Here is an 11,773-nt window from a genome sequence, read left to right as displayed (position 1 = left end):
GATTACATTTAGTCTAGTCTCCTATCTTTTAAAAAATAATTAAGTCTTTATTTATATTTTTAAATTAAGTTAAAAAAATAATTTTGATATAATAATCATTTTTTATTTAGAAAACATGATTTTGAATTATTATTTTTTACAAATTTGAGTTATGAAACTTATTAATTACATTAGATTCAGTTACCTAAAAAATATAAAACTTGATGTGTTGAAACCAAAAATAACTATAAATGGTAAATATTAAATCACATAAAAAAAATAGTCTCACAAAATCTCTTATGCTATGCCACAATCTAGCTATCTTGAAAATTATATGGAAAATCTCTTATGTTATGTCACAGTCTAGTTATCTTGAAAATTATATGGAAAATATCTTATGTTATGTCGCAGTCTAGCTATCTTGTCAGACATTATATTGAATTTCCTTTTCATTTTTTTTTCTTGAATTTTATAATTTGGCTCATCTCCTAATGTACCAAGACAGAGACCTAATAAACCTAACAAGACCAATAGCTTTCATGAGGGTGCAGGTTAAATTGATACCTGTACTGTCATGCCGGTTCAAAAAATAATTTTACTTAATACTGATATTTTAAGGAAGTAATAATTATTTAATAAATGATACTAGTATTATCCAGCTATTAAGTGTTAATGCATTAACAAATGTATTAATTCGTTCTAATAATAAAGTTAAAATGAAAGTCTAAGGGTTAAGTTTATAAGAATTTTATTTATATTTAGATTGATGTATACCCAATTTTCAAGTAATTAATTGAAGAAAAAAAGATAAGGAGTCAAAAGTAAAGTGAAATTATTGAAGACAAAAAAATTTTAAAATAGGGAAGATAAAAAAACAACACTGGTTAATTCATACTACAAATGTGTTGGGATCTAGCATAACAAATTACTTGTGATGTAATAATAATTTTTTTCTATTTAATATTATCTCAATTTTTACTTACATCTATTTTGATATTCTAATTCTGATCTTTTAAATAAAAGAGCTTAATTTATCTATTTACACTTTCCAATATCTAAATTCTAAATAGATGTATCAGTATGAATGATCAGACTACAATCAATAACAATAAACACAAAAAAGGAACAATAAGATAATATTCCATCCTGACCTGATGCACCACATCACAGGCCACGATGAAAAGAGCTTAATTTATCTATTTACACTTTTCAATATCTAAATTCTAAATAGATGTATGAGTATGAATGATCAGACTACAATCAATAACAATAAATACAAAAAAGGAACAATAAAAATTGAGATAATATTCCATCCTGACATGTGATGCACCACATCACAGGCCACGATGAAAAGAACCTGTCGAGACATCCACTGATATCAGTGAAGCGCCGACCCATCCATGTAGAAAGACGCAACAGTGAGAGGCTCTTGCTCCAGAATTGTCTGGTAGTCAAAGAATTGGGATATTTTAAATATCCATCCAAGCGGGTCGTGACCATTGAAACGAGGTGCGTCCAGTTTCATGTGAGGACGGTGAATCGGAGAAGGAGATGGCTGAGAGGAAGGGGAAGGTGAGCTGGGGTTGGTGGTGATGGCTGCGATTTGGTCTATGAGGGAGTTAATTTTAGTGTTAAGGAAGGAGTGGATGGAATTCATTTTGGTGTTTAAGGCTGTGTGGCTCTGGGTGAGAGACGCCTGGCCTTGAGAGAGGCGATTGACAGCTTCCTTCAAACGGTCAGAGGTGACCTGTCGAGTGTGGTGCTCAGGCATGGAGAGGGCAGGTCGGACCAAATTGATACGAATTTAATTACTTTTGAAATAAAATAAAGATGTATCTTTGCCCACTGTATATAGATAACTGGTGTCTGCTGTCTGGTGTGATGCAGGCAAAATTAATTAGGAGTCACGTGAAGTGGCCATACTTGGCAAGCGAAGCGACTGTGATATTTGGGGTCCGTGAGAGTAGTACACGACTACACGTTATGTGGCCTCACGTTACAGATTAATATTTGGGGACCATCACTGCTGATGACATGCAGAAAAACACGTTCCTTGCATGTCCTGCATAAAGTAAATCTAAGGAGATAATATAATTGATTTCTATTTATTCAAAAAGAATCATTTCTATTTTATCTGATTCATTTATAACTTGTATTAATTAAAATTTAATTATCTGATAAAAAGATATTTCATTAATATTCAGTTTTTTTGGTAAAAAATTTAGATGATTTAAATAAAAACCGAATACTTAATTAGAAATATTATAATTAATTAATTAATTGAATGAAAATATTTAGTAAAATTAGTTCTAATTAGTTGATAATTGTAAATTGACATATTTAATTATTTTGATTACAACTTAAAATTTCATAATTATAAGTATTTTAAAATAATTTTGTAATTATTCGAAATATGATTTAAGACAATTTTAATTATTTTATCATAATTGAGGAAACGGTATTTAATATGAATGAGAATAAAAGAAAGTAATACCAAAGAAAAAGGAGGAATTTCAAGAAGACATAATAAAACTGGAATAATGATAAGTAAGGAACATATTTCAAAAGAAAATGTTTCTTGAACCCCAGTATACTAGTTTACACCTTGAGAATTGTCTTACAAAGATGGAAATTCTTGCGCCGATAAGTTGGCTTCCTTTGGAGTTGAGTCTCGGTCGCCTTTTTTGTGAAACTCTGTTCTAGTTTTTTTATTAAGGAAAGAGTTCCCAATTAACAAATAGATTGATGTATATGCCTAACTATAGATTCTCTTAATTGTGTGCTAGTGTTTTGGCCAAGTCTCCCTATTTTGTGTATCTTTATTTTGTTTCTCTTTAATTGAATTAAATGTTTTGTTTGCTTCACATGCAGTAGCCTTGCTGGTGAACTACAAACACCATAATTTTTTTAACAGAAAATTTCTGCATGGAGAGAGGAAGAAGTAAAAGAGAAAAAGGATATATAGAGAGGAAGAAGTAAAAGATAAAAAGGATATATATATATATATATATATATATATATATATATATATATATATATATATATATATATATATATATATTTGTATTATTCATCTAACAACCTGTATAATATTTTACAAAACAACACCTTTTAGATTTTTCTCTTTATTCATCGTTTTTTTTATGGACAATTATTAATTTTTAATTTATTAAATTATTTTTATTAGTATAAGTAATTTGAATTCATGATTTTTTTTCTTTTTTAACCATTAAAACAATTTTATACGGAGTAAAAAAAAATTTAAATGAATCTTATAACTTCTTTTATCCGTAGTTGTTTATTTCTTTTTCTTGTATCTCTTATAATTAAAATGTATAAATTAATGTAAAAAAAAAAAACTTCATATTTTTCAATCAGCACGCTGCATGTCTATAAATAAATTCTTCGAACCTTGCTTAATTAGCCACGTACGCAACTGAAAAGGAAAACCCTAAGAGATGAAGAGAACTCCTATCTTGTTCCCTCTCTTCTTTCTTCTTTGTGCCTTCACCTCATATCTACCTTCAGCCACCGCTGATGATGATCATGTGTACGACACTGACGGCGATAAGCTTCAATACGGTGTCAATTATTTCGTGTTGCCAGTGATAAGAGGAAATGGCGGTGGAATACAAGTAGCAAAAGCAGGAAACGAAACTTGCCCTCTGACTGTGGTGCAATCTGGCAACGAGCTCTCTGAGGGGTTACCGATAAAGATTGCATCTCGATCAGCAGGAGTCGCTTTCATCACCCAAGGCCAGCTTTTCAAGAGCATTCAGTTCGGTGTGTTTCCATCCACACTCAGACCAGGGTGTCCCCCAAGTCCAATTCCTTCTAAGTGGGACCCACCTTCCAAGTGGACTATCGTTGAGGGTCTACCAGAAAGAGGACTCGCTGTTAAGCTTGTTGGTTACCAAAATAGAGTGTCTGGTTGGTTCAGTATTGTGAAAGTTGCTGATGATGCTTCTTCTTCTTCTGTGGGCTATAAGCTTGTGTTCTGTCTATGGCCAGAAGAAGAGGTGATGATTCACTTATGTAAGAATGTTGGGATTCGTACCGATGGTAAGGGAATCAGGCGCTTGGTGCTGTCTGAGAACACTCCTTTAGTCGTTCAGTTTCAGAAATTTCGATCTGCACTGGCCCTGAATAATCATGTGCTTTCTGCCAGTGAGTGAGAGACATGCTTTGGTTGTAGTAACATTGGTGTCTTACTAAATAAAATAATCAAAGTTTATGCTTTTTGCAAATGTTTTAATTTCTGACATATTATATGTAGTGATTTCGTCTCAAATGTTATGTGCCTGGATGATTAATATTATTAATTGTATAAGTGATCGATAAGGACTTATGTTTTTTAATAAATATTTTAGAATTTAAATTCTGATATTGGATATGAAAGAATCCATTTATAGCCTGCTTGCTGGCAGCGGATAAAATAGGTGAGTTGAGCAAAATACTCTAGTTTTTTTTATGTTTGGTTAAAAAAAAAACTGATTTGCATATACAGCACCAAACACTTACTTGCTTCATGTTTAGAGGATGTTTGAGAATGTTACAAAATTGCATTGAAAGAAAAAATAATTTTATGAATAGATCATAATTTTTGTTTTTGGGTTTATTTTATTTTTATCAGCCCCGCAAACCAAACATGCGTAGCTATATGGAATAACTTCATGTTCGACGCGGAACCAAACAGGTGCTTACTAGCTAATTGGAAATATTATAATTTGTGGATATTTTACTAGAATTATATAATTTTAACCAACCCTCCCTGCACCATGCATGGATGATATTGAACTTCTTAATAATTAAAAGATCAAATAAATAAATTTTGGATCAAATTATACCACATGTCTCAAGCCAATTATTATTACACTAAAATGTCATTGGGTAGGCATAAGAATAATACATAAAGAACACCATAAAAATTATATAATTAAGTGTTGTTTAAAACTTCAATTGATGTCATAAAGTACCTTAAAGTTTGGAAAGAGTTTGCTGCCATTTGGACAATGGCAAGTGGGCTTTGTCCTTTACTATTAGCATTAAGGCCTAATATTAGTTTCACGGGGAGAGGGGGGCAATTATATTTTGCTAGTGTGAATGTAAAGTGATTTAACTATATATTCTGGGGTGATACCTGTTGGGATATATGTTGAAAAAAATTTAAGTCTCACATTGGTTAAAAAGAAAGTTAAATTAGAATATATAAATGAGGGACAACTTTTATTTCTTGTTTTTGGATTGAGTTAGACCTAAACTCACATTTTAAGATGATATTAGAGTATATTTAAAAGAAATGAAAACTTCATGAATCTTGATAAAAAAAATGAATATAATAGAATAGGATTTTTTTTTTGGGTACTATACTTTACTTTTGTTGTTGCTTTTGCAAATGAATATAATAGAATAGGACTATTTTTTTGGGTACAACAACTAATAAAAATCAGTCGCCTTATCAGTCCTTATTCCTTTTAAATAACATTTAGAAAAGTCTAAGCCGTGTTGTGACTGAATTAGTGACTACATTATGTGCATTCCAATTTTCGCTTGCTAAATCGGCCACCGATATCAGATAACAATGATGTTATCAGTCGTGAAACCAGTTGGCTGTGACTAATGTATTTTGGTCGCTAATTTCAGTCACTAATCTGTATTTTTCTAATAATGGATGGAAGTTATTAATATATAAATTAGATGGTATATATATATATCCCTTAGAACAATATTTTTGTTAAAGCCACATTAAATCATAATTACAATGGTACGTACCAATTACAATTTATTTGAATATTATATTAATCTTCTCTTGATTATAAAATTTGTTGTCGTTATTATTATTATTACTATTATTACTATTATAAAATTTATTTTAAAAAAACATGGTCTATTTTTTCTATATAAATTAAAATCAGACTACTATTTATTTGTGTTTTAAACATTTTTTCTAGTTCATATCCATGATAATTATAATAACTGTATATATTGTTTTCTTACTTTCTGTATCTTTTCACCTAATTACTATATTGAATTTTATAGTTTATCTAAACCTTTGAATTTTATTTTACCTGATTACTTTAATTTGTCATTTTCATATAATTCAAATATTATCTTATATATATGCAATAAATCAAAATCTAATTAAGATTATTAGAATTTTAATTTCAAATTATATTATATTTAAAATGTTTTATTTATTTTTTAATTAATTTAAACTGTTTTGTGTATTTATATTTTAATTACTTTTGAAATAAAATAAATATCTTCGTCCACTGTATATCTAACTGGTGTTATGTAGCTAGCCGTGCGGACATAACAATGGTTAGTTGGTAATAAAGGAGCAAAATTAATTAGGAGTGCCCCACTTGGCAAGTGAAGCAACTGTGATATTCAATTATTCATATTTGGGGTCCATGATAATTGTATACACATCATGGCCTCACATTACATATTAATATTCGGGGACCATCATCGATGACACCTTCACTGACATCCAGTAAAACACGTTCCTTGTTCTGCATAAATAAATCTAAGGAGGTAATTAAATCTAGATTTCTATTTATTTAAAAGAATAATTTCCATTTTATTTGATTCATTTAAAACTTGGATTAATGAAAATTTATTATCTGATGAAAAAATATTTCATTGATATTCAGTTTTTTTTCTGTAAATTTTTTAGATAACTTAAATTAAAACCGAAAATTTAATTATAAATGTTTTATAATTAATTGAATTAAAAATATTTGGTAATTTAGTTCTTGAATTAGTTGATAGGTGTAAATTTACATATTTAATTATTCTGAATATGATTTAAAATAATTATAAGTATTTTAAAATAATTTCGTAATTATTCTGAATATGATTTAAAATAATTTTAATTACTTTTTATCATAATTAAGGAAATGGTATTTAAAATGGATGAGAATAAAAGAAAGTAATGCAAAAGAAAAAAGAAAGATTTCAAGATGACATATAATATAGGAGCATATTTTAAAGGAAAATATTTCTTGAACACCAATATACTAGTTTACAACAGGAGAATTGTTTTTTTTTTCTTTAAAAAGATATAGTTTTATCTATTTTTTCAAGTGAAAGAGCATAATTTATCTATTTTTTCTCTCAAATCTCTTTGCAGAAACAAAATAGTAAATTGCATTAAGAATAGAGATACATGAATAGGCTAAACAATATCATTATATCCCTAGATATGATTCATTTAAATGCTCTTTTCCAGTTCTTTAAAAAATAAACACTTTTCAATGTCTAAATCCTAAACAGATGCATGAGTATGGATGATCAGACTACAATCAATAATAATAAGCACAAAAAAGGAACAATAAAAATTGGAATTGCATTAGATAGATAGTAGGGAAATAATTAAATTATAAGAGTTTGGTTGTTAGACTCCCAACAATGGGGGGTTTAACCTCTCATTCTCATGAGAGACCTTACACTTCAGGGGGTTGATGAGGATGGAAGACGAAGGATAGGGATAGAAAAGGAGGGAAGAAATGATTCTAGGGAGGGTTCCCCTATTTGAGATGCTCAGGACTTTGGGTGTGTTCAGTAAAGGACTCTAAGTTTCGATGTGTCTTTCTCCTTAGCTTCCTCCTCTTTTTATAGGTGTACTTAGCTTAAAATTCACACGACCTCGTGTTAAGCTTGACTACTGCGCTTAACGAGTATGACGGTGATCGCGCGCTTAGCGCATGATCCATGCTAAGCATGCCTTCAAGTTTCTTCGTGGGTCTTTTTTGTGCTAAGCATGGGCTAGCCACTGGGCAAGGCATTGCACTAGGCTTGTCTTACACACTAAGCCAGATACTTTCTAACTTCAACTTCTTCTTCAAGGCTTTAATTCAAGTTTCTGCATCAATTTATGTCTAAAACATTTGTAATTTCCCTTCTTTTAAATTTTGCTAGTCAAGAACTAAATGATATTAACATTCTCATTATTATCTTAAAAACAAATAGTAAATTAATTAGAGAGAATCTAACCATTATTGTCTGATTTGTTTGACAATTAAACCTAAATTTCACAATTATTGTTAAGCTTGAAAACTTTTTCAACAAAATAAAACTTCTCTCAACAAAATAAAACTTCTCAAAGCATTTAATCAACAACATTTATAATTAAATACATATTCACTAAAAATGAGTTATGCAATCATATAAATTTCAATAATTTTTTTCTTAATTAATGACTATAAATTTTGATTTCATTTTCTAAAGTAAATCCCTTCTTTGAAGAATAGTGTTACTTTAATCTTTTCAACTTTTTCAAAAGAAAAAACAAGTCATTAATAAAGTAAAAGACTTCGTTTTTATACGGTTGTATATAGAATAAAAAGCTATAGGACTAGTGTCAATATTTTATTTGTTTTTTTATATCAATACTTGTTTTGTTTAATTTATGTGAATTTTGTTAAATTATTTTGTAATTGTTTCTTATGTTACATTTTTAACCCCTTTTTTTTGGTAATTCAGAATCTCACTTTGCCCATGTAATTATGTTAAAGCTAATTTAAATTTTTTTATGCGAAACTAAGTTAAATTTATCCTCACTTATATCTATCGTAATAATTCAATAAATGATTTTGTATCTTGAAAAGTTCAAAATATAAACTTTGAATGAAAATATATAATCATTTTAATAAAATATTGTTTTTTTATATTAAAAAACATTGTATTTAATTATAATTTATAAGAAAAATCTGATATCAAAATATATTTTAGACCTAAAATTAAATACGTTGAGCCAATCTTATATACTATGGCTCTAGAAATATGAACACAAAAAATTAAGCAACCGAAAACGTAGCATATATAAGCTTTGATTAGTTTTATCTAATCCTTCGGTAGTTACAACCAAATCATTTATTTATCAAGCATCATCTTGCACACGTCTCTCACTAGGAGAAACTACACGGAGGTGCTTCATGCAGAAGAAGATGAACCAACTTTCTGAAGCTTAAACAGGAATGGATTCCCGTCGGAGATCACCAAACGCCTGTTTCCATCATCGTCAATAGAGATCCCAACATCTTCACACCTCATAAGACCATATGGACAGAAAATAAGCTGATACGATTTATTGCAACGGTAAAATTCTCTCTTAGCACATACAAAAGCAAAGTCACCCTCTACGGTGTTCCCGTAATCGTTAAGTTTAACGGCGCGTCCTTCGGGTAATCCCTTGACAACGGTCCACTCCGAAGCGGACGAACACGGCGCCGGCGCCGAAGTGAACTCGATGCTCAACGAAGTGTATTCGGTGAAGTGAGACGTAGTGATGGATGGGCTTGAAAGCTTCAATGGTAGCCCCATGGAGTCCTCGTTCAGAGATTGCACTACAGTGAGAGCGCAACTTTCTTTGCCAGTTGCGGCTACCTCTATTCCACCACCGCCGCTTCCTGATTTCGCTGGCAACAAATAGTATGTACCGTGATTTTCAACCGCGTGACCGTCCGTGTCGAGAACGTAATCTTGAGCAGTGGTTAAAGGTAGGAGTGAGGAGGAGAAGGCAGAAAGTAGAAAGAGAGCAAACAAAGATTCACGAAACATTTCTAGGGCTATCTCACTATGAAAGGCTTTTTTCTTTATTCAGCTGCGTGAATAACCCAATTAAGTTGGAAGAATCCATTTATAGACGTGCTTGCTGGCAGGGGGTAAAATAGGTGACTCGTGCAAAAACAACTATGATTAGACCTCATAAGTGTAGTTCATGGCTTGCATACAGTCTCGGGAGAATAATCTAAATTTGATCGTTTAGAATATATTGTACCTTTACAAAAACTCTAACCACGTAAACAATACTACAGCTTTACTACTTGCTTCTTTTATCAATGAAATAAAAACAATCAATTATTGTACCTTTACAAAAACTCTAACCACGTAACAATACTAGCAAGGGAAATAGTTCTTTAAATCTCTAGTATCCTTGGGTAAAAAAAGTCAAAGATTAATCTATCCAATAACTTACAAATATTTAACAAGGGGTTGATCTTTTTTCAATATATATTCTTCACCCTCAAAATCTCATCCCTAATCACATACTTATGAAATATAATTATTTGTCAAGCATACTACATTATATTTAAACTGCTTTATTTTTTTTTACTATTTTATGTATTTATATTTTAATTACTTTTGAAATAAAATAAAGATGTATCTTTGCCCACTGTATATAGATAAGTGGTGTCTGCCGTCTGGTGTGATGCAGGCAAAATTAATAAGGAGTCACGTGATGTGGCCTTAATTGGCAAGCGAAGCAAGTGTGATATTTGGGGTCCATGAGAGTTGTACACGACTACAGCTTATGTGGCCTCACATTACAGATTAATATTTGGGAACCATCACTGCATGTCAAAGATTAATTATTTTATCATAATTGAGGAAATGGTATTTAATATGAATCAGAATAAAAGAAAGTAATACCATAGAAACATATTTCAAAAGAAAATGTTTCTTGAACCCCAGTATACTAATTTACACCTTGAGAATTGTCTTACAAAGATGGAAATTCTTGCGCCGATAAGTTGGCTTCCTTTGGAGTTGAGTCTCGGTCGCCTTTTTTGTGAAACTCTGTTCTAGTTTTTTTTTTATTAGGGAAGAGTTCCCAACTAAGAAATAAATTGTATATGCCTAACTATAGATTCTCTTAATTTTGTGCTAGTGTTTTGGTCAAGTCTCCTTATTTTGTGTATCTTTATTTTGTCCTAATGTATCAATACAAAAGACATTATAAACAAAGAAGAGAATTAGTGGAAGAACACATATGAAGAGAGAGTGTCTAAAAGAGAGATTGTAAAAGAAAGTTACTTAGTTGAGAGAAAAATATTTTTGTGTAAAAATGTTATCATTTCTTGTAATTATTGAGTGAGATATTCAAGTTTGTAGAAAGTGAGTTACAATCTTATAATCATTCATGGGATAGGAAAATACTTTTGAGATTGTTCCGTGACCGTAGGCAAGAAATGTCGAATTATGTCGAATTTTTGTGTTCGTTGTTATTTTTTTTACAATATAATTTTTCTTGTGTTCTCACAATCCTTTATGGGTGTGTGTAATTTTATTTGTTGGAACTTTGATTATCCAACATTTTGTTAGGGGAGAGTTCCCTGGCAATATATTATCTATGCCTAACTATAAGTTTTCTTAATTTTGTCCCCAATTTTGGACTAATCTTTCTATTTTGTGTATTCTTATTTTGTTTCTCTTTAATGATATTTGATGCTTGTTTGCTTCCCAATAGTCTTGCAGGTGAACTACAACACCATATTTTAAGAGAAATTTTATGCTTTCGGAGAGAAATAAATAAAAGAGTAAAATGATATATATTCGATCATTTAGCACATCATTCACACTCAGTATTTTTCTCTATATATATACTTATATTATTCATTTAAAAACCTGTACAATGTTTTACAAAACAACACCTTTTATATTTCAGTCTCTTTATTCATTTTTTTTATTGATAAATGTTAATTTTTAATTTATTAAATTGTTTTAATTAGTATAAGAAATTTAAATTCATAACTTTTTTCTCTTTTTTCTTTTTTCAATCTTATGCTAAGCAAAAAATAAAATAAAATATTCAAATCAATAATTCTTGTGATGAATATTTCATACCAACATCATGATAAAAAATATATAATACATGTTAATATTGATTAAGATGATACCAAGACATATTAATTAAAACGACGTAATTTCAAATTAGTATATTTTGGTTTTTAAGATTTTAAAGTAATTTCAATTCAATCAACAAATATTAAGAGTAATAATAATAATT

At 29.9% G+C, this 11,773-nt stretch overlaps 2 protein-coding genes across 2 annotated transcripts; one reads left to right on the top strand and one right to left on the bottom strand.

Moving 5' to 3' along the window:
• The first annotated feature begins 3,401 nt into the window (after positions 1-3,401).
• On the top strand, positions 3,402-4,284 carry LOC100527742 (trypsin inhibitor). The gene has a single exon (NM_001249795.2). It carries the CDS (start codon positions 3,438-3,440, stop codon positions 4,152-4,154), a length of 717 nt encoding a protein of 238 aa, NP_001236724.2. The 5' UTR covers positions 3,402-3,437; the 3' UTR covers positions 4,155-4,284.
• Positions 4,285-8,780: 4,496 nt separating this feature from the next.
• On the bottom strand, positions 8,781-9,601 carry LOC100306233 (kunitz family trypsin and protease inhibitor). Its single transcript, NM_001248844.2, has one exon. The coding sequence runs from the start codon at positions 9,541-9,543 to the stop codon at positions 8,917-8,919; it is 627 nt and encodes a 208-aa protein (NP_001235773.2). The 5' UTR covers positions 9,544-9,601; the 3' UTR covers positions 8,781-8,916.
• Between the last annotated feature and the right edge of the window lie 2,172 nt (positions 9,602-11,773).

The sequence above is a fragment of the Glycine max genome, chromosome 8, assembly GCF_000004515.6.
Source record: "Glycine max cultivar Williams 82 chromosome 8, Glycine_max_v4.0, whole genome shotgun sequence".
NCBI classification, from domain to species: Eukaryota; Viridiplantae; Streptophyta; class Magnoliopsida; order Fabales; family Fabaceae; genus Glycine; species Glycine max.
The sequence above is the reverse complement of the archived record's forward strand: the minus strand, read 5'-3'. Positions and strand labels throughout refer to the sequence as shown.